At 43.4% G+C, this 24,145-nt stretch overlaps 1 protein-coding gene across 4 annotated transcripts in view; it reads left to right on the top strand.

Moving 5' to 3' along the window:
• Positions 1 to 14,546, top strand: part of Sema6a (semaphorin 6A) — a 118,804-nt gene extending 104,258 nt beyond the window's left edge. For all 4 annotated transcript variants that reach the window (XM_051201057.1, XM_051201056.1, XM_051201054.1 and 1 more), the window contains one exon: positions 11,202 to 14,546. In XM_051201057.1, the coding sequence (XP_051057014.1) occupies positions 11,202 to 12,403 (1,202 nt within the window). In that variant the 3' untranslated portion in view covers positions 12,404 to 14,546. The remainder of the gene's footprint in view (positions 1 to 11,201) is intronic.
• Positions 14,547 to 24,145: the final 9,599 nt, after the last annotated feature.

Raw genomic sequence — 24,145 nt, 5'->3', positions numbered from 1 at the left:
CAGGCTAAATTCGTCTAAGGTCTTGATGAGATTATTGTGGAAAGGGTAGAGAGGGGAAAAAAAGTTAAATGTCAGCCGTGCAAAAGCTATTTCATCTCCCTGCCTGCCTGAATCAGTACACTAATATTGGAATTTTCTAGAGACACCCAGTAAGCCCCCTTTTCCACATACCACTCATTTTTTCTTCCAAAATGAAGGTCTTAAAATATGATTAGTAAAACTTAAGCTTCTACTTTTAAAACAGCAACATGAACCACGGTATATTAAAGAACATAAATTCCCCGCCCAGGGTGCTCCTTGCCTTTCTTTCCTCTGTATCTGAGTTCTCAGGCCCTATCATTCCCTACATGACACTTTACCACACCCCTCCCCTCTCTCTCTCCTTTAGTTCTTTTTACACCCTTTCCCATCTTTTGTACACACACACACACACACACACACACACACACACACACACACACACAGTGACAAAGTTTTCTGACAGCTTAATGGAACTTTCAAGGACTCCGGGGACTAGGCTAGGCATGATCTTATTAACAGAACATCTGGAGCAGTTACACACTTGCTCTTTAATTGATTCGGCTGCACTCTGTTCCCTTAGATTCCGTTGTATCTTCATAATGAAACGGTGAAGAGTCAATTTAAGAGTTTGGGGTCCCATGTATGCATGGAAAAATAATACTAGTTTCAGCGCCTACTCAGAGCCTAGTTTTCTGGAGGTTGTTAGTTTTAAGACTTCTAAGACAGCTTGCTCTGCAGCCCTCATTGTTGAGTAGGCAGACTGGTCTATAGAGGGCTGAGTAAGAGAGGTAATTTCCTAAGGAGAGCTTCTCCTTGCCTAACAGTACACATGAAAATGGTCTCAAACTCTGTAGGGCTCGATTGTATATATACGTGCACCTCTGCCACAGAGTGAAAGGACATGAAAAGCTGTGCTTTTTTGTTGGTACCGGGGAGATCCAGGCTGTTCAAAGTCACAAGCATAGCCCTGCAAAGAGCACAGACTGGGTCAGCAGCCCCGAGAACTTCATCAGATGTAAACCTCTCCCGCACTTTAAATCTCAGCCAGGCCCTGAAGCAAACTACTGAAACCTAGTTGGGTACCCTCACATGCTCTGGGCACACATTAGATGGGATATTCATCTGCTTCAGAAGGCCCATGCAGACAATGAAGGTTTGTCTCCTTCAATTAATATTTCTTAATCTCTCATACATTTGCAGCTTGGGAGCTATCTGTGTGAAGCGGTTCATTTTTAAGGAGTAATTGGAATTCTCCCACCCCGGGTGTTTTTAAAGTTCATATTTTTACAAAGATGTATTTCTTTACAAACGTACATCTACCATTACTTCTCTGCCAGAGTTGGTTATTGTGAACAGTATAGAAAGAATAGAAGTTCCGTATGGACAGACACTGACAGTGCTTTATTTGAAAGGGGGAAATGGGTGTCAAGAAATTTATAGGGCTGTCAACTGTACAATGCCTAACCTTTTAGACATATTAAAGTGTGTCATTTGCTGTCCTCTAGCCTCTTGTTATTCATAAATAATAGATAACACTGGACACAAGCATCTGACATTTGTTAGGGTAATAAATACGCCCCAAGTGCTGATTGGCCTTGCACTCTGTGATTTAAAAGCACACAACAGAAATTTAATGTAACTTAAAATGTCATGCGTTTCTACGGGTTTTCAGATTAGGCTCACCTTTGCAGCCCGGAAGTGCCAAGTTCCATTGAGCGCACTACCATGCCGGGCGTTTTTGGTATCATAAAGCAGTAACTTAATGTTATAATGAACCATGAACTCAGGCTCCTCCTTTTGGTTGAAAAACTATAAAGAGAGAGGACCTTCCTGGGTTCCTTTTCTTGTGTCCAGTCATGTAGAGGTAGGGGGAAATGCGCTGAGCAATTTTTGGCAGTCATAAATGGAGTTTAAGGAGCTGATTTGGTGTTGTTAGTTGAGTCCATTAAAGGAGGCAACTTGACCCAATGCTGGGCACTCAGAAGCATTCTGCCTCTTCTCCCCAGAGATCCAGGCATACCTGAGCTCATCCAATCTGGAGCACATCTGAGTTATATAATTCCAATCAAAAACCAATGCCCGCTATTATAGAGATGGGAGCATCATGTCTTCATGTTAGGGCCATTAGAGGCTATGAGCATCTTCCCAGGAGTCATGGAACTAACAAAATTGGGGTGGTTTTATTTGGTGTCGTTAGTGTTATATTTAAACGCATATGCAATATTTTTGTCAGGTATTTACATGCACATGTACATGCCCCTCCCCCACAGACACATACACATGAGTAAAAATAATAAAAGTTAATCTTTAAAAATGATGAGAGAAATTTGTGCAAGGGACACATATGATAGATTTTGTTGTTTTCCAAAAAAAAAAAAAAAAAAAAAAGACATCATTTTTGTATTCTTTGTCAGAACATTAGTATCAATGTGAATAAAGAAGTCACACATATAACCCAAGATTGGCACCAAGTGAACCAAGGCTCACTTGGTTCATTTATTTTACTGCTTACATTTTACATAAAACATTTTTGAAAATCTGATTATTCATTGCCTCAGTTGTGTCTCAGGTAGGGCTTCAGAGCTAAATCACGTAGCTAAAACATTCCTGGTGACATTTAAGGCAGGGTTCAAAAATGTTGGCTAATTCGAGAACCACCAGTGTCAGACCTAGTTGAGATCTGATACAGAAGAGGGTCTAGGCTGGACCTGATGACTTGTGTCTTTAACAAATTCAAGGTGATACTGATGCTGGGTGGCAGACTCATCACACTGTCCAAGTTGCTGATGGGGTATTTTTGAAGCTCATTTGCCAAGACTTAGGGCTGAAGGTTTTAATCTTTACTTCTCCACTCTTAACAAACACAGTTGGGTTGTAACAAAGGGTGTTTTACAGTAGTCTATCTTGGACCATGCTCAAGACAGGCAACTCATTCGAAATTCTAGAAATACTGCTTTTGCGTATTTCCTGAACAGGCTACTGTTCTCCATGTGTTTATCTACTTAGACCATTTCATCCTTCCAGTAACCCTCATCTTATAGGTGGGGCTGATTGAGAGACATGCCTCAGGTCACACAGTGAGCTATTTATAGAACCAAATCTCCAATCGAGGTCCTTATAATGCCCTAGTTAATGTTCTTAACCACTACCTCCCGGTGTCCTCTTCGAAGTGGACTGTTACTGAAGTAGACCTCTTCCCTCTTATCTGTTTTATCTTGCTTTGGAGAATAAAGCCAAAGCACTATACATAATCCAAACAAAGAATTGCCTGAATTTCCCAGTTTTATAAGGAGACCTGGTTCTCTGTTTCATAGTTTGATGCCTCATTATAAGGCAGAGGAAGAAGACAGGATGAGGCAGCTGGTCTGACTTCAGGGATCATGTAAAAGTTAAAAATCACAATCTTACTGGGAAAGAAAACCTTAGGGCAGGAAAATAAGCCTTGAAAATTGTGCAAATGGGGCTGGAGAGATGGTTCAGCTGTTAAGAGTATATAGAGCTCTTCAGAGGATCAGAGTTCAGCTCCCAACCCCCACATCAGGCATCTAGCTCCAGCTGGAAATCTGACATCTTCATCTTCCACTGACGCCAGGATGAATGTGTGTATACATGTCTGTGTGTACACACGCACACCATTAAAAATAATAACATTTTGTGCAAAAAGATTTTTAAATCTAAAATAATCACTAAACTTATGGGGACAATAACAGTTCTAAAGCATGGGTCCACAAATCAACGTTCTAAGGCACAGCTTTAAAAATGTTGCTACTGTGATTCTCGATCCAACAGGGACACTAGTCTACTTTCTAAATGTACTGTCCCGCTGGCAAGGTCATGTCTAAACTAGCAGAGCAGCAGAGGATGCGCAGACCAAGCACAGGGGGAAATGAAGGCAGCATTCTAAATAGAGATGGAGCTGGATAAGTTTCTCGTTTGCTCTCCTTTCCCTTCCCGTGAAGGCATCATAACCAAAATTGTATCATTTCAGAAGTGCTAGAACTGGCATCGGGTTCACCCACAGTCAACCACAGCAAGCAAGCATCGTTTGAATGTGTGTGTCCTAAACTGGGGTTCCTAACTAGCCAGGGTAGGGGGCTGCACATACTCAGGATGGTGAGTCACTAACTTTAGACTTCTTAAAGACTACGACTCTCCCCTATGCCTAATCTATATCGTGCCAGGAAAAAAAAAAAAATGAAATAAAAAGGAAAGTTTGAGTTATAAATTCTGAGCCCATTTCCAGAGTTGTTGGCATTTTCAGTCTATCCCAAACCATCTGGTTAACGTTAGGCCCTAAGACAAGAAGAACACCATTTCCTGCCAAGATAACCACAGAAAGCTCCCATTTCATTTTCAGTGTGGTCATCCCTACAGGCTGGGGTGTGGCTCTGAAGAGAGATGGTCTGCCATTGAGGCTTTCCTGCTGTTTGCTTTTTCTCTCTTCACAAGGATTACAGTGGGCTCTGTGTGGTTCGCCCTGGTGGTGCTGGCTCTTGGTTGGTTCATTCATTCCGCTTGCCTTGGAGGGCTCTGAGCCTGGCAGTTTGTTGCAATAAGATTTTCAAACAAGAAAAATTGGGTTGTTAGATTCTATTCACTCAAGTTGTTATGAGGATTTCAAGGAAATTGCAGGCTTGTCTTACTATAAAGCAGAATCGAGAGTCTATTTTTAGGGGATTCGACTCTGGAGCTTTTCTTGTGGTTTTGCCATCGTTCTTAGTTCTCAGACCCAACACAAACCCCCTCTGGCTCAATGATGGAGGAAATGTCCATCCTCCTTTTCGCCTTTGCATATTTCTCTAAAGGACACAGAGAAGCTTTGTTGTCTTTGTGGTCACCGGGTCCGCTCTACACAGATGCCTATTAATCACTTCACTATGGAGACAGACACATCCATCATACCACCGCAGTGCCCAAACAGGCAGCCCACTGAACGGGGGTGAGAGGCTAAAGTACATACTTAACCATTTCGAGTTTCCCGGCCGCCTGCATCTTAGACCAGAAGAGAGGTCACTGGAGGTGTTGGAGCAGGCTCAGGTTTTTAGCTTAATAAGCAGAACTGATGTTTATCTTTGTTTTGATAGGTCTCATAATATCTCCCAGGTCTCTGTGTAAATGGCAGGTAATAGGTTCAATCAAAGACTGGGTGTTTTAATTTTAAAAAGAATGATGATAATAATGCAATAGCTGTACTTTTGATGCAAGGGTACTTACTTGGCTCTGGTTTCTTCACAAGCTAGTGGCTCTTGAGTAAAGATTTCCACCTGGAGCTAGAGCTTCTCCTGACAAGAGGGAAGAATCTTCCAAGACTGCCAGGTTTTCTAAACACCTTTTTTTAGTCATTCAAGGCCATTCAAACCCTTCTCCCAAATGCTTGTAGCTTCTGTTTGTCTTAGTTCTCCTCCAGTTGTATCCCTTCACCCAAGTGTTTCTTTACCGTTGGTTTAACAGTTAGCTGCTGGACATTGTTCTTCCTGGGACTAAGCGATGGATTCATTTCTCTTAGACCAGGCATGCTAAAAAAGACGAGCATAAAGTATGCATCTTGCCAGTGATGGCTACAGGAGAGAGGAGCAGAGCCCCAGATTACACGTAGAAGGGTGTGAGGAGTTCGTTCTTCCCCATCGGAGCTCAGACTCTAATCATAGAGCCACATGTGTGAGAAGGTGGGCAAAGGTTTGTGAAACTCCAGTACCAAAGGACAGTGTAGCAGGGTGGGTCACACTGAAGTGTAAGGGACCAGACTTCCCTATTGCTGAATACAGTGTTGCCTTTCATTTGCCCCCCCCCTTTTTTTTCTTTCTTTCTGAATTTCTACAGCCCTACATGTCTTTAAGGCTCAGTTCAATTTCATCTCCTCATTAAAGCTTTTGTTCAGCCTTGGAGTAGGAATAATGTATCTTATTCTACCTCTCTACTTCAGGGGAGCTCAGAGCAAGGTCAGCCTTCTTGTTGGCTTGTGCCTCCTTCACACCTACAGTGCCTCCCAGCACTGTGCTTTGGTGTGCTCAGGAAATGTCTGAGGAGGGCAACCACAAAGATGCTCATATCAGGAGAATGAAAAGAAAGACACCAGGAGAATCTCAACCTAACCCGCATTAGGAGATAGCATCCTGTTTTAGGGACCAGATCTAGCCCCATGCACAGACAGGGTGGGCACAGAGGAATCCTAATCATAGCTGCCTACCAAAGCCACTGTTCTAAACAGAGGACCAAGTTTCTGACATTTCAGAATTCATTTGCAAGGTCATCATGGGAAAATTCAGAACTGTATGGGCTCCTTTTGATATTACAATCTATAATTGCTCTTATTTTGAATGGTGTGTTGCAGGGCCTGGGGGCAGTAGCATTCATAATCTTTTCATTGCTTTGGCCTCTAAAGAGCTTCAAATTCCCTCCCTGAGAGCTCCAGGGAGCAACCTGAAAACTCTTTCTTCAGGAAAAGAAAAAGAAAAAAAGCACAGACACTGTACCCTTCTTAGTTCTGCCAGTTTAAGGCCTGGTTTCAGAGAACTCGCTATGCCATTGTGCTCCTTGCTTCCTGCCATAGGAAGGAGGAAGTGAAGATCCATTTAGCACCTTATGACTGGTGAGAAATAGCTGGTGGTTAATGAATCAATGCAAAGCATTTCTCAGATACTGTTTTTTCATTCCTAATGCCCCATTTCCATTGGTTGAGAACAGAGGTCCCAGGGATTGATAGAAAGCATGCCAAAGAGACCTATTTTCTTTGACCATGTGGGCCACTTGGGCAAGTGAGACGTCATATGGATGCTCATTCCAGCCCCAGCCTATGGCCCTTGGCCCTTTGCAGAGAGGCATTTGTTTCCAATTAAGCAATTTCACTGGAGCATCAGTTGTCACAAATCACCATTTCACCCTCATAGACTTCTTTGAAATTATCCCAGAGCCAATTTTGCTTCATTTATAAGACAGTTTCTCCTCTTACTGTTTTGAGCAAATACCTGGGTACCTTTATACATCTCTCTCTTTATTTGTCTGATGGTTGTTACTATCAAAATGATCAAAATCGAAGATTGTTTCTTTCTGAGGCATACAAATCAAGGTTATATAGGCAATCCAAAGATAAATCACAAGGTTTAGAAATGTATTCTAAAATGTCCCTAAAATGTATTGGAAATCCTTATGTTCCATAGTCACTTATTAAACTACATAACTCTGAGTCCTACGGAAGGCCAGGTTGACAACTGCAAATAGCATGGTGACTGCTTCAAGGACCTGAAAATGGGATTATTAGTCCACAGGGAGTCTAACTGTCCTTGCTGGGTTTTGTTCAATATTTTCCAGCTCTGTTTTAATTATTTCAAAGTTCAGGACCTACAAGCTGCCCTGAAATGAAAACATTGTCTTGTGTTGACTTGAGTCTTCTCTCATCTCTGGCCACATTTGGACAGCATGTAGAGCAGGAAGGATGTGTCTATCTACCTCCCTGGGGAGATGGATAATTGGCAGACTCAACCAGAGCTGTTGTTGTTGACTTACTGTTCTGAAGCTCTCCAACACCCATGAACCTTTTGTGGATTCTTCTTACATTTAGTGTTGGCCCCACATTATAGACGAGAAAACAGGTCCTGAGGTGTTAAGTCACTCCCTCAAATGTCATCAGTTAGTTTATAGATGAGGACCCAAGACTTCATTCAGACCCTTTGAGGCTCAGCCCCACTGAGCCTCTTCAACAGCTTTGAGTTCAAGCCTTCACTGCGGCTAGATTACAAAGTTAATTTAATCATTGCCATGAACACTCCTTTGTTGATGGTGTACACAAAAATACAATCCCCTTTACTAGCATCACTATTAACTGTCTGTTCTGTTTTGAACAGGGAGCTTAGGGTTTCTGAATCTGTCTTATCAGATGAGCAAAACATACCACCCTCAGCTTCAGTCACCTAAAAGATGAAGAGATACAGAAAGGTGTTTTGTTTTGTTTTGTTTTGGGTACTATTTACACAGCAAAATGAGGTTGAAGAAAATAGCCACCCCATTTTCCTGAAAGGTCATATCCTACTTGACTTGTTAACAACCAGAAACCTGAACTCAAATGTCATCAGCTAAAAAAGTCTTTGCTGGTAAAAGAGGGAGTGGCTAAAGACCTTTGGACAGGAAAGAATATTAGGAGTAGAAATTATGGGTAAGAAGTAATGGATAAATGAGATAATTGCACAGAACTCCCAATGAAGCAAATCCAATGTTCTTATTGTACTGAAGTCATGCTGTGCTGGCTGCAGGGTGGGGAGGGCATGTCAACAGGCAAGGGGCTGCTAGGAGATGAACTCAATTACATGAGTGAACTCATTTTGAGATAAGGGACCACCTTCTCATAAGAAGGCAACCTGCAGGAGGAGGGGCTGACTTGGTAGTGTTTTGTATAGGAGATTGGATTGCAGACCTGTTGGTATTTTCTTAGAGGTGGAGGTGTGTGGCCAAATGACACACAGCTAGTTAGGATGCTTTAGTTAGAAGATGGCTTTCTGATTTTCAAGTCTTCAGAACAAAGACCATTATTTCCTGGCGCCAGCCTTCTGACTTACTGTTTGTCCCTATACACATCTAGACATACACAAAGGACAAGGTGAAGGAAGTAGCTCCCTTGTGTTCTTCTTACTGATCACCAAGCTTGCTGTAATGAAATAAAATACACTGCACCTTGTTACTGAGTCAATTGGGGGAAGACGTTAAATGGGGAGTCCTTCTGATATCTGGTCTCAACACTCAGATTTAGTGCTTGTACCTTCTAAACAAGTGGCTCTCAACCTGTTTGTCTTGAACCCTTTGAGAATCCAATGACCCCTTCACATGGGTCACCTAACCCTTTCACAAGGGTGGCCTAAGACCATTTTGCATGCCAGATATTTACATTACAACGCATAACAGTAGCAAAAGTACAGTTACGAAGTAACAATGAAAATAATCTTATGGTCGAGGGTCACTACAACTTGAGGAACTGTTTTGAAGGGTTTCAGCATTTGGAAGGTTGACAGTCTTAAAGTGAGAGCCATTTAAGCTCTGGAAAACCAAAGTCCATTGTAAGCAACTTCCTCTAATAATTAAACATTTCTTGGGAAGACAGTCTCCCACTAAATATGAGCACCTAGAGGGACTCTGTGAAATGCCCACCGTGATGAGAACTTTCACCTAGAACCATGGAACTCATCAAGTCAATAAGAAAGAGAAAAAAGAAAAAAGAAACCATTTTATTCACAGGTGTACACATTTGTTTGTGCTATTATGTGTAGGAAGTTAAGAATATGCTCGACAGAATTTCACATTCAATCAACACTGGAGGAAAATCAGTTGCTATTTTAACACAACAATAAGAAAATGCAAATTTTAGGAAGAACTTTTCATTAGCACATTTTCTTTCAGGCATAGGTATTTAAAATATTTGAATGTAAGACACCCCATGTCTGGGGAGCATCATACATATAATGTGTGAGTTAGAACACATTTCCTTGCTGGGTTTTTTCCCCCTCCTTCCCCTCTTTGGTGTTTACCCCTTACAAAGCCCCTGAAGATAAGTCTGGAAATACTGGGAAGTGTCATGTTAAGAAATTATTCAATAGCTTACCATCTTGCACTTGTGTTCGTGGGGCACCTTGGTCCCTCATCCCCAAGGGTATTTGTTTAATCATAAAATTTTGCATCTTAAAAGGTGTTTGCTACTTTAGTTTACTCCCACTGGAAGTCACAATGCTTTGACACAGGATGGCCATTTCCGCCTGCAAGCACAGGTGATGTCACCATCCGAGAAGATCCTTGGGAGAGAAGAGTGTGATCTTCCAGCAAGGTCCTCTGGGTTTCTAAACCATCACTTAAGCAATCAAAATATTTTAGTCAGAAAACCCCTCATGACAGAACTGTATTTCTTCTGGGTCTGGGCTGTGACATTTAAAATATAACAGCAGCAATCAGCAAAAGTTTAAGGGATGAGTGATATGAGTTTGGGAATGGATAGAGATTTTTATTTCATTTCATTTTAATTCAGTGCCACTTACACTTGCCAGTAAAATGCATTAAACATATTCCAGAAAGAGTTGATTTAGCAGGTGAAAAATGTGTCTCCAGAGACGAGACAAGGTACATTTTCTGTCTTGCCATCTTTCCATAACAGGAACGGTGTTTACATTTCCTTCTGCAGCGCCTCTAATGTATTCATGCTTTTTCACTCTCCAGAGGCAGGGATGGAAGTATTTGAGATTTTATTTTTTTTAGCTACTGGCATCAAGCACTAAGGGTTGTGGTGTCTGTTCACACTTGGCATTAAAAAATAAAAGCTCCAGTGTTTGCATTTGATTAGAGCCACTCAGCTTGGTGACCGATTAATCAGGATAGAAAAGGCAACTTTTTTTTCCCAGAAATGAGGCTTCTTGGTTAATGTTGTGGAAGATAATAGACGGGGGTAGCCACTTAGTTTTTATTAAATCGACGAGATCAGCTCTGCTGAAGAGTCTCACGGTGACAGCAAACCCTGAGAGTAATAATGGGACCTGACACTTTACAAGCCCACCACGGGCCCTGATTTAAATATTCTTTCAGCTCTGCTGCTGCTTAGTTACCTGAAACTGCGTGTGGGTTTTCCTTTTTGATGCAAAATAAATGTAAATATTGTAACCTGTGAGCTTCAGCTATTTTTCACTGTGGTGACATAAAGCCACTATCCTCTTGTCACTTCAAAAGCAAACATGCCTTTCTCTAGACAGAGCCCCTGTTGTCACCGGCAGTCATCAGAAAAGACTTGAGTGGAAGGCTTGGATTGTTATGTGATTTGTTCATTTAACATGCATAAAATTGTTGCTACTTCCTACAGACTCAAAATAGCTCATTTATTCTAATTCTGTAGAAGGTGGAAAAGATCAAAAGGAAAAGACAAATAAATTTTGAACGTGCCATCATCCTTAGAAGTTGTACCAGAGAGACTGAAAGCCACAAAGAAGACAACAAATAAAATTAATTGACATAGGTCCCAGGGCTGGCTGGGGTGGTATGGGGGCAGGGAGGATTAATTAGTTAATGTTTGGCAAGCTGCGCCCTGAAGACAAGCTATGTAGAGGTGCTGTTGTCACTTATTTCTGTTATTAATTAACAGTGTGATTGCCAAACACCAGTTAAGCCTCACAGTATGTTTTTTCATTTCTTAATGTCATGTGCGATATCTGTTACAGGAGTGATTCGGGAAAGTTACCTCAAAAGCAACGACCAGCTCGTTCCTGTCACCCTCTTGGCCATCGCTGTCATTCTGGCTTTTGTCATGGGGGCCGCCTTCTCGGGCATCATCGTGTATTGTGTGTGTGATCACCGGCGCAAAGACGTAGCAGTAGTTCAACGCAAAGAGAAAGAACTCACACACTCGCGTCGGGGATCTATGAGCAGTGTTACCAAACTCAGTGGCCTCTTTGGAGACACCCAGTCCAAAGACCCAAAGCCCGAGGCCATCCTCACCCCACTCATGCACAACGGCAAGCTGGCCACGCCCAGCAACACCGCCAAGATGCTCATCAAGGCTGATCAGCATCACCTAGATCTCACTGCCCTGCCCACCCCAGAATCCACCCCAACGCTGCAGCAGAAGCGGAAGCCGAACCGCGGCAGCCGCGAGTGGGAAAGGAACCAGAACCTCATCAATGCCTGCACCAAGGACATGCCTCCTATGAGCTCCCCTGTGATTCCCACGGACCTGCCCCTTCGGGCCTCCCCAAGCCACATCCCTAGCGTGGTAGTCCTGCCCATCACGCAGCAGGGTTACCAGCATGAGTATGTGGATCAGCCCAAAATGAGCGAGGTGGTGGCTCAAATGGCGCTGGAGGACCAGGCTGCCACCCTGGAGTATAAGACCATCAAAGAGCACCTGAGCAGCAAGAGTCCCAACCACGGGGTGAACCTTGTGGAGAACCTGGACAGCCTGCCCCCCAAAGTTCCGCAGCGCGAGGCCTCCTTGGGCCCCCCAGGAGCCTCACTGTCACAGACCGGCCTAAGCAAGCGCCTAGAAATGCATCACTCCTCTTCCTACGGGCTTGAGTATAAGAGGAGCTACCCCACGAACTCGCTCACGAGAAGCCACCAGGCCGCCACTCTCAAAAGAAACAATACTAACTCCTCCAATTCCTCCCACCTCTCCAGGAACCAGAGCTTTGGCCGGGGAGACAATCCACCTCCCGCCCCACAGCGGGTGGACTCTATCCAGGTGCACAGCTCCCAGCCCCCCGGCCAGGCCGTGACTGTTTCGAGGCAGCCCAGCCTCAATGCCTACAACTCACTGACGAGGTCGGGGCTAAAGCGCACCCCCTCGCTAAAGCCAGATGTACCCCCCAAACCCTCCTTTGCTCCCCTTTCCACATCCATGAAGCCCAATGATGCTTGTACATAATCCCTGGAGTTGGGGACCAGGAGTCGAAGCATCAAATGAGGCGAGGCACCCACCCAACTCAGCAAGGTCTCCACTGCCTCGAGTATCCAACCGACCAAGATGGCCCTGGAGGAGATGAGGACTCTGGGTCCTCCTCCCTGGGACACAGGGACACTGTTGAAAATCAGGCCATGTGGTTTGATGAAGGTTTAGCAACAGTCACCTCCATTCTCTTCCTTCACACTCCCCCACATCGTACAGCAGGTCGGACTCGCAAAAGACTTGAGTGTCACACAAACATGAGCCAAAAGCACATCCGTACCCCATCCCCACATGAACACACCCAGTACTCACAAGCGTGCACTACACACCTCACACATACACACATACACAGAGGTGAACCACCACAACATTTTGTCCCTGGCTGCACGGGACATTACGAAACTGGGCTAAGCGTTCGAAACTTTAAAACACAATACATTTTTCAAAAAAAAAAAAAAAAAAAAAAAAAAAAAAAAAAGAAAAGAAAAGAAAAAAAAGAAAAAAGAAAATTGAAAAAAATAAAGAATTCATTGATAATTCTAACTCAGACTTTAACAATGGCAGAAGTTTACTATGCGCAGATACTGTGAAATGCCCATCAGTGTTACAGCTTTGTTATTGCAGGTAAATGCCACGTTGGGCAACGATGTCATAGATTTCTGCTCCTCTTCGCTTTTAATGAATAACGTGACCGTTAACGCAAGTAATTCTTATTTATTGTTCACCCTTTTCTTTTTCCTTAAGGAAAAGACTCTTCCAATTGCCACCGTATGAACAGTTCTGCAGAAGCCCATGGAAAGCTAAACTATTTAACGTGAAATCCATTAACTGGAATAATTGAGTTTCTTTATTTTTACAATAAATTCACTGAGTAAATAAGTTGGAGCTGGAATTCTGAGCTTTGTGTTTGGACTCCCAGGTCAGTAGCTAAAGGACAGTACTAAGAGGGGAATATTTATTTAAATCTCCCAGTTAATTTGTCAGTTCAGTCTCTGTTCAATGAAAAAAAAAAAAAGTTTAAAAATTCTTCCAGATCCTAACTACCAACTAGGACAGAAACGTTTAGAACGGCACCTATGCCCCATTGCCAAAAACATGGCTTTGACTGTGGCTCCCACTGCCATGAAGGTACCAGCTTGTGAAGCCTCCCGCCCACAACCCATTTCACCTTGCATGTGAGACAGCAAACAAAAATCCACAAACTGTGTGAACTAGTTAACATGCTGGCTGCTACCTTGCATAAATCAATGATTTGATCACACGGGTTTTTCGTGGGGTTACATCTGTGAATAGCCTGTTTTCCACATGTAAATTTGTGCCTTACACGCTGAGTTGTATACACTTGTAAACTGTCGTTATGATCAACTTTTTTTTTTCCTACTTGAAATAAATGCAGATATTTATTTAAATCCCACCCTTCACTCAGCCCTCTGGAAGATTGGAGTCAAGCAGATGGAAAAAGAACGCAGTAGTGATGGTTGTAATGCCGAAGGCTGGGTGGCATCCTTTAGTTCACGATGCCTTCGGTCGTGCCAGCTCCAACCACACTTGGCTGTGCTGCAAGCGTGGACCCCCAGTGTTGTGGGTGGCAAGTCCCCTTCCCCAAAGCTCTCCATTCCCCTTATATCCCCAGATCATTTCAATATGGTGACATCCTCCTGAGCCAGCAGAGGAGGGACTCAAGTCCCAGCCGTCATTTCTGCTGTGTCCACTGACTGGAGAACTTACTGTGGTGGTTGGGAGGCCAGTGGGAGGAGTCTCCACGCTGTGCCTTAACCACACCCATGCAATGCACAGAAAAAACAGGGAAATAGACGGGGCAGGCTGGTCCCTGCTGTGATTAATGGGTACCCCAAAATACAAGGCAAACCACAATGGATGCTGCAAAACCCATTTTCTGGGGCAAAGGTTCTTTTGTTTTAAATTCCTTTATCTGTTTGTTGTTTGTAGAGGGTTGGGAGGGGGTAACGTGTGCGGTTTTGTTTTGTTCTTTTCTCCCCTCATTGTTCTTTTGCTAAAGCACACAAAAGGAACCTTTGTTTACTCCATCATAAACAAAAGAATTGTCTGCACACTGTAAACCATGAGCATTGTTTTCATATAAACAGTTTATTCGGTGGTCTCGGTCTCTTTCTTTTTCCAGTTTGGTCTGGATTTAGTGTGTCTTAAAAAGAAGAAGAAAAAAAAAACTTTCAGGAAAAAAAAAATTGACAAGAACAAATTTGAATTGGCTTGTTACTGTATCATATCTGCAAATCTGCAACCAGAGCAGTCTCACAGAGCCCCGACTGTACAGCTGAGGACAGGTGCACAGCCTTTTGTCCCCAGAGTCCCATTGCAGATCAGTGAGGTTGTTGCTTGGGGCACATAAGATGTCATTGGTTTATTTTGCCTTTTAGTTCATGGCCTGTAACCATTGTGCCCTGAAACCACGTAGACTTTCTAGAAATGGATACAGTCTTCCCCCTTGCCTTTTCTTCACAAACACAAAAACTAAAAAGGTAATGGGTGTCAGCCACCCTGTGACCTTCTCACCAGTGTTACATTCCCAAGAGTATTGCCCCAATCTCCCAACCCCATGCCCATGCTAATGGGCATCATTTCCTCAGCTGTCTTATGGAGTCCTGTGTCAAAACCCACATCCCTGTATCCACAACCCATTACTTTCGGTGTTAACCCTGCAGTGCCACGTGTATTGAGCTGGTCTTCAGCATTGAAGTGTCCCTCTCCCTTTCTGCCCTCATCTTGTGTTGGGGGTGTCATCCATAGAACTGAGCTGGCCTGTAGATGCAGCAAACTTGGACTTAACGTTGGTTGTGACGTTGTAAAAATGTTGTGATGTCACCAGTTTTCCTCCCGTTTCCACACACCCTAACATCTGATTCACAGTTTAATGTATGTTATGAAAAACGCAAGAAGAAAAAGAAAAGAAAAAAGCAGAATGAAAAAGGGGGAAGAAAGAAAAATTGAGGAAAGGGCTCTTTATTACTTACGAGTAATAAAACCAGACTGTTCCATGTTATCTTTTGTGTCCTGAATGCTTTTATGTCTTCAATTTATCTTTTTTTTTAGCCACTCTCCTGCCCCCTGCCCTTTTAGGACGATTCTCTCCTGCCTCTATCTGGTTTCTACACTATAAATAACCATGTCGTTAGACATATTTGTTTGCAGTATCCTCACCCTGCTCTCTCCACCCAACTTATTGATGTGTTTTCTCTGCCTGCACCCAGCCTGGAGCAGGATTGTAGCAGAAGCTTCTGCAATTAAAAAGGCAGGGCACTGGTTGACTCTATTCATTTCTTGCGCTTTCTTTTTATGGGTTTGTTCATCATCAAACATTTATGGTAGACTTGATAGTTAGAGATCAAGGCTAGGATTTTAGTGTGAAGGGTCCGCTAAAAATAGATCCTTGCACAGATGTGACTCCAGCCTTCTTACATATGGATAAAGTGGAGGTCGCTGGATTTTGCTCCCTGTTAGCATTTCTGTCTTATAACTGGGGAGGTGGCTGGAGTCACACTGGGATGAAGAGCTTCCTCCCCCACCCCAGCCCCAGGATAGTGTTATGAAATGCCTATGTCAGGTTTCCCCCTCTGGAGACTTTTAAGAAAGATTATTTAAACAAGTCCTTGTCGATATTTTATTGTGACTTTGGTAGTAAAAACATGTTCTAAGCCATTTTGAGTATGAGAAGCTGTAGAATGGGTCTCAGTTCACATCTAGAGTTGTCTCCTGGACCGGCCCAGTCATCCTTCCATAAATCATTTCTGAGTGTGTTTGCTTTCCTTTTTTTCTTAATGCACATTTGATTGGTATGTACTCATTGTATCTAGTGAATGGGTATCACAGTGGGTTTTTCTTATAAGCATACCATGTGATTGGCTATATTCACTAGCTGTGCATCTTGAAGTACATCCATAGTACCAGCACACTGGACACAGAGTTGACTGGTTTCGTCCCCTCGTTTGCACAGAGGGATTAGCATAGCTCCCTTAATCAACACTAAAAGGTAAGGACCAAGTTCTGAAAAAGTTCCCCAAAACCAGGTCCCTTGGCCAACTTTGAGCTGGCCACTAAAGGAAGCATTCTCTGGCCACCTAGCTCAGAAAGTGGCTAGCTTAAGCAAAGGCAGCTTGTGTCATGTTTGGGGAAGGAAAGGTTTGGTTTGCCTTGAGCAGGGCCTGTGAGATCCTGTGAGGACAAGGCTGAGGATGGACTAGAAGACCAAGGTGCTAGAATTTCAACTGCTCAGTACCAGAGCATGCCTCCCCTCCCCCCGCCCAATCCCTGCTTGGAGAATGTATAGCAGCAACACATGCCTCCATCTACCTGGCAGTAATGCAGCAAATAGCTGGTCCCCAGGCATAGGTGCAAGCAGTTGGAAACATGTCAAATGATAGGCCCCATTGATAGGGGCAACTTAAGAGGAAAGCCCACATCCAGCCCTGAGTGTAGCAAACAGAAAGTTACTCTGAAATTGTCCTTCCAAGGCCAGACAACAGCTTCCTTCTTACATGATTGGCAAGTTTGTCCTGCCCAGTTGTCCCCAAGTGTCCTCTCACAGAACTGATAGGATGGCCCACAGCTGGTCCATTTAAAAAATAATCATGGGGGAAGATGGGACTGAGGGAAGGGTTGGCTTGTGGTACCAAAGCTGACAGAGAACAGCTGAGCAGAACACACATCCATCGCCTCTTACCCATTCACTCAGATCCTCAGAGCAACATTTGATAGACAGACCTGATGCCCCCCTTCCAGGGCATCTCAACCTTGGTCTTTCTTCACAGGTCCTGCGCTTTCCCAGCTAAGCACACTCAAAAACTTTATCTCTGCCAAGGCAAGGGTGTGAGGTAAGCCATGATTCCAGGGCAACCTTATATTTATCTGGTGCCATCAGCCATACTCAGTCTATACTGGTGTTGGGAGGAGGCAACAGAGGTTGAACAGGTGTAGCAAGTATTTTAGCTGGAGTCCCAGGGTTGCCCCCACTTAGATAGGGGGGAAAAACACCTCAGACAACCCAGATTTTTAATTGCTGTGTTTGCTTGCTTGGATGCTTGTTAATGAGACTGGAGGTTTCTGCAGGATGTCTTTAAACTGTTGTGCTTAAGAAGTGACTCTCCTCATACAGATGCCAGGCTAGGTGTTTCATGGGTCCAGAGCAAACATATTGGACCTGACTTCTTTTCTTAAATTCCATGTCAGATGTACTCAGCCTTGCAATTTGGCAGAAGCCAACCATGATGCCCAAGAACCCCCAATGCTTGGGGTTTGCTGCCTGAACAAAGGCTCTTTCAAAGCAAAGTCATTCAGCAAGGGAAAGTGTCAGAAAGGCAGCTCTGATTTCAGACACTGGTCCATTTGGCTGAAGGGAAAGGGACAGGGGGAATTTAAAAGAAGCCCATAGAAATGAAGTAATGTGATTAAGAACATAATCCTTTCCCTGGCTCAGCCCTGTGACAGCTGGGCGTTTGGACCAGTAACCCTGAGAAACCCCATCTCACGCTTGTCTTAAAACCAGGTGGTGACGTGTCTCTCCTACAGGAGCTGGATGGCAGGGCTCACATTTATTGATCGGGGCTACCAGACAGATGGGGATCTTCAATATTCCATTTAGAGTATTGTATATCCCCTGAGGTTGGGGGGGGGGGTTGACCTCAATGGAGGGTTAGGGCTGAATTGATGTGCATGCATTAAATGTGGCTGGGCAGAAAAATGTGCAGATGTCTTGGTAGTAATGGAAATGAAATTTGAGCAAATCAAGGGAGGCAGCTGATTTGTAGAGGGTTTCCCAACCCCCTCAGAAAACATGCATGCTCTTGTACACACACACACACACACACACACACACACACACACACACCGTGCTGTGGCTTTTTTCTAGAACCCAAACTGTCACAGAGATCAGAACAGCAGAACTGGTATCTTCTTTCAGAATCACTGTCTCCTCTTTTCTTGGTAAGCCTGGTGTTTACCAAGCACTTTTTGGGGGAGTCCTGATGAACTACAAATTCAGAAATGTGAACCAAGGAGTTTCCGGGGAGCTGTATGCATGCAGGTCCCTCACAGTCAGCGACACTTGCTGAGGTGGCTAACAGCATCTTCATTCTTCCTAATGATATTCAGGAGGAAGACTCCAGAGATTCATTAGCATTGTCCCTAAGGCAAGTCCTCCATCCTGCTAGGCCAGCCCACTGTAATAATGGTCCAAATACGGGAAATATGTAGGGAGCCACGAAATCAGAAGCAGTTCCCATTGGTGGTTTCCAACAACAATAAAAACAGATGAAGGTGGCCTTGAGCACAATACCAGATACCAGGAAACGAATTACAAGGACACTTGGGACAGGGCTCCTAGGTTCCTTCTGATAAGGGCAATGATGACAACTCAGCCAGGAGAAGATAAATTCTTGAGTGTCATGACAATTTTCTAAGCATGTGTAAGGGATGAGAAAGTGGCTGCTCTCAACAAAATGTTGTGCCCACTCTCTGATGTGGACACTGAATGTTTTACATACTTAGTGTTCTGTTCGTAAAAAAAAAAAAAAAAAAAAAAAAAAAAGTATGAGTTTTAAAAGTAGGACTGCCCTTTAAAAACAAAACAAACAAACTAACAAACAAACAAAAACCAAAGTGAAATGGTCCTATCACCCAGAGGAGGTCTTTGTTTCCAGTTACTGGAAAGCATAATAGTACACATTTTTAAATACTGTGATTTGCAAGCATCCTTTCGTCCATTATATCCTTTGATCTTTATCATAGCCTAGTGTGATAGACAGTAGGCTTGTGATCGTCCCCATTTTACAGAAATTGAAATTCAGGAAGGGACCTCTTAGGACAGCACTTAGCATGGAAATGTAGTCATGGTTCACAAGCCTGTGTGTTGACATCGTCCCTGCAGCTCTCTTGGGGGACACCTCGGGTTACACGATTACCCAGCTTCACTGAAAGGGAAGAGACTCCTGTGGTGGTTCCCAAGAGGGATGATCACAACAATAAAGTCCCCCAAATAAGGGCTCAGTGCACATGTTCTATTTTAGGGCCATTGTGCTCTAATATTTTTTCCATAATTAAAGAACACAACTCTTCCTTCCTGTGTCTGCAGAGTCCTGGGGCCAGCCATGTTACTAAGAACTCTCAACAAAGCAAGGAAAGAAGGAGCCAGGGCCAAGCTAGTGGCTGTCCTTCTAAGGGTGGACCCTGCCTCTTCACACATGGTGATAGCCTGCCTCCAAGCAAAGAAAAGGATAAGAGATGGCCTTGGTAGCTTGTCCCTCCTATCACAAAAGAAAAAACCCAGGCTGCAAGAGAAGACAACAAACAAACAAAAAAGAACCATCCTACCTATACCCAGCAGCTTGGGGAGTTTTCCCAGCCTTCCTTCTACAAAGAACAGAGGTAGTTAGGACGAGAAAGGTGTGGAAGGAATGTCCACTGTTGTCTCTCCAGCCCAACAATATGATGATGATGTGAACAGTTACTTTGCTTACATGCCTACAACCATGTTTCAAGACACAGAAGACAACACCTGTCCTCTACCTCACATTGCCATCATCATCATCATCATCATCATCATCATCATCTATGTCCCAAGTCCTGTTCTGTAACAACCCCAAACTGGACCTCCTAGAGTAAAGAAGCTGAAACAACATGCTGCATGGGAGAGAATGGACCGACTATTCTCCCTGCTGTCTCCAGGTGGTGTGGCTGGACAGTCACTAGGCTGGACCTGTCCAAGGCACTCTGTAGAAGCCCACCTCCTCCAGCCATGGTCAGATGAGCTAAGATCCTGCTCACAGGGGAAGAAAGTGGACATTTTTGGATCCCATTGTTTTCTTTATTCTGATTGCTCAGTGCTTTGTTTGCTTGTTTGCTGGACAATTAAAGCTCTGTTTCCAATCTCTGTATGCTTTTCCCTATACACAAACGTGCTTTGCGGTAAAAATGGAGGCTTTGATTGTTATCAACGACTGCAACTCAGGCATAAAACATGTATGTAATCCCACCTGCACTACAGTGCTGTTTACTTAATTATGCACTCATTAAGGGTAACAACTTTGAAAGCAATTAACTTTCCCTGATCCAAAGGGTCAGAGTCAATAGCCAGTTAACTTTGGAAAAGAGGTTATATATTTCAAAGTGTAGATTGCCATTGCTGAATGCCTGCCTCCTCCTTTCCTGGATACAAGATATTTTGTGTGTGTGTGTGTGTGTGTGTGTGTGTGTGTGTGTGTGTGTGTGTATTGTCTGGTGAAGGTTGGTGTAGGTGTCAACTGATTTGAATTCTTATTGGTGTTTAATTTTACCTAAGAACTAAAGATTTATTCTCCTCTGTTTCCAGGGTGAAGAGAAAGTCTGTGATCACATTTCTTGCTTCAAGAAAAGAGATAATGTGTTAGACGTATATGTATGAATAGAAACAGGTATATAGTCATATTTCCTCTGAATATGTAATTTAAACAGTGTAAGTCAGTAGGGAAGGGCTGTAATTGCAGCCAAAGTAAGTGAGGTGAAAATTACTAGGTGCCGGAGCATCTGCATCTCATTTTAATTAGGTGACTATAATAGCAAGATCAAAAACTTTTCCTTGTCACTCAATCTGTTTGGCTTACTAATAGAGAAGCCAAGGGGATCATTTTGTCCTCAGGAAAGAGTTGCCCCAAAACAATCCTCTCTCCTTACCTGGCCAGAGCAACAGATGGATCTGGGCCCAGGACACAGCTCAGTGTGTGTGTGTCTGTGTGTGTGTGTGTGTCTGTGTGTGTGTGTGTGTGTGTCTGTGTCTGTATGTGCAATGGGGAGTGGGAGGGTAGGATTGGTGGGGGTGGTGAGAGTGAGTACTGTGGGAAAGAAATGCCCCAACCCCCAGCCTAAGAGCCTCCTAAGAACAATCATTCTTAATTTAGTAGCCTGGCACTTCCCTTCACAGGGCAAGGCCCCTGAGAAGAGAGCTGGCCCTACTCACTGTGGGTCACATTTTGGGACAGTAGATCACATTTCTGAACTGTTCTTTTCTGAACCTGAAAAATAGATATGGTGATGGAGGGTGCAGAAGTAAAATTGGGCAAATGTTTAAAGAGTACTTGAAAAACTCAAAACCTCACTCTATCTCCCTTTTCCATTGTGGCAAACAAAATGAGAACCCCAGCCCTCTACAACACCAAATTAAAGAGGCATTGAGTTCCCATCTTCTTTCTTCTTCTTCTTCTTCTTCTTCTTCTTCTTCTTCTTCTTCTTCTTCTTCTTCTTCTTCTTCTTCTTCTTCTTCTTCTTCTTCTTCTTCTTCTTCTTCTTTTTCTTCTTTTTCTTCTTCTCCTCTCTCTCTCTCTCTCTCTCTCTCTCTCTCTCTCTCTCTCTCTCTCTCTCTCTCTCTCTCTCTGTCTTCCCTCCCTCCTTCCAACTCGTTCCTTGTTCCAGCGATTTCTTACCTAAAAACAAAAGCAACCAATAGTACTTGGCTAGGCAAGCCATGCTACCCTGCCTAGACAGCTAACAAGTTCTGTTTCTGTTTCATTGTGGCATTCTGGCCATGTGATGATGTTCACATGGTGGCCTGGGGGCAGGAAATACTGCGATGCAGCTCTCCTAGCTCATTCCCAAGTGGATAGTCTAGACAAACTTGCCTCCTCTGCTACCCAGGGCTCTACTATACCTCTTTAGAAAAATTGTAGCCTCTGAGTAGGATGTTCAGGCCTCAAGAATGGGGCTAAAAGTTCTTCCAGGGAATTATCTGTGAATTCACTCCCTGCCTTTGGACCAGGAATCTTACACCCTATGCCCCAGGTTGGGAAGTCTGGCAACCTTGGCTTGCCAATCCATTTTGGTGACTTGCACTTTAAACTGACTATGCACAGCTCTATATCCAAAGGCATCTTCAATGTTTCTCTGCCCAGAACTCAAGCACTTCATTTTCTACTGCAAAATGATCTGGATAGAAGAGCAATTCCCTCCATCCCAAATCTGTCTCTATCTAATATCCCAAGAGTTCATGACTTTTCTTGCAAGAGAAAAAAAAAAAACTCTAAAGCATTATACTAAAAATATTAGTCATTATTATGTCATAGTATTGAAAGGCCTAATTTAATACTTTCACTTTTGAGAAGGAAGAATAAATGCAGACAGGAATGTTTGCCCTGCTTCTTTGAAACAGATGCGTGGAGAAAGACAGGTGACCCAAATTAGTGTCTCAATGAATGGGGCCATGCTATACTAAAGAACACTAACTTCTGATGAAAGTAATTCCAGAACACAGAGGCTAGAAGAAAAAAAAAAAAAAGACTGGATAGAAATGTAATATAACTCTACAGCATATCCCAAGGTCAGTGGGACAGCTTTTCAGTCAATATATGGCTCCCACACTCAGACTCAGTTCTTCCAAATTCTGACAGTTTCATAAAATTTCTGACAATTTCAATAAAGTTCTAACAAATTCTCAGCCAGTGAAAATGGGAAAAGATCCAACTGGTCACAAGTCAGTCATGGTAAGGACTGATCTCATGGATGGCGAGTACTTGTGTTCATAGCCCACAGGAAGGGTGTATATTAGTCAAGGTCTACCTTGGGCTACCAGTGACACACTTTCTCCAACAAAGCAATACCTCCTAATCCTTCTAAGTAGTATCACTCCCTGATAACTAAACATCCAAACACAGAGTCTCTGGGGCCATTCTTCTTCAAATCACTACATTCCACTCCCTGAACCCCATTGGTTTATAGCCTAATCAAAGTTCAAAATGCATTCAGTCCAACTTCAGAAGTCCCCACCATCTATCACAGACTCAACACTGTTTAGAAGTCCAAAGTTCAAAGTCTCTTCTGAGACTGAAGTCCATCCTAACTGTAATTCCTGTAAAATAGAAATAGAAAAACAGAGCACATACTTCCTATGTGCAGTAGCACAGAACATACATTACCATTCCAAAAGGGAGCATAGTGAGGGAATACTGGACCAAAGAAAGACTGAAAGACTGAAAACCAGTTGGGCAAACTCCAGATTCTGCATGTCCATGTCTGATGTTGAAACACTTTTCAGATCTCCAACTGCTGCCAGCTCTGTTTACTATAACATATTTCTCTCTCTTGGGCTGGTTCCACTCTCTGTTAGCAGCTCTCTTTAACAGGTATCCCACAACTCTGGCATCTTCAATATCTTGGGGTCTCCAACACAACCCAGGTTTCACCTTCACAGCTTCAATGGTCTTTCTTGCCCTCCATGCAGGGACACCCCTGACAAACGCCTGGCCTTGGCAGCTTTCATTAGCTGCAAAGGTAACTCTAATGCCAAAACCAGGTGGCTAAAGCTGCCATGTTCTTTTAGTTCTAGAACTTGAACCCTTCATTCAAATACATTTCAGCAGCTTTCTGTTTCTCATGGTTTCTTCCACTGCTTAAGCTTTTTTAAAAATTTCTTTTCACAAGTCAGAAGCTCAGCTTAGCAGAGTCTTGCCCTGAGGACACCACTCCTTCCATCCCACTTATAATCAGCCTTTCTTTAAACTTTTCATCTCCTTGACTGCTAGACTTAGCTCCATTACACTTGCTGATGTTCCTTTTCTCCTCAAACTATATATTTTATATTTTTCCTTATTCAGCTTGCTCCTTTTCGAAATAGATCAGTGTAAGAGTGGCCACTAATGACGATATAACAGGGTCTTGAAATCTCCTCTGCCAAAGCCATTAATCCAAATCCCTTCAATTTAGCCTCAAGAAGATATGCTGGAC

This window comes from Phodopus roborovskii, unplaced genomic scaffold (assembly GCF_943737965.1).
Source record: "Phodopus roborovskii unplaced genomic scaffold, PHOROB, whole genome shotgun sequence".
NCBI classification, from domain to species: domain Eukaryota; kingdom Metazoa; phylum Chordata; class Mammalia; order Rodentia; family Cricetidae; genus Phodopus; species Phodopus roborovskii.
The sequence above is the reverse complement of the archived record's forward strand: the minus strand, read 5'-3'. Positions and strand labels throughout refer to the sequence as shown.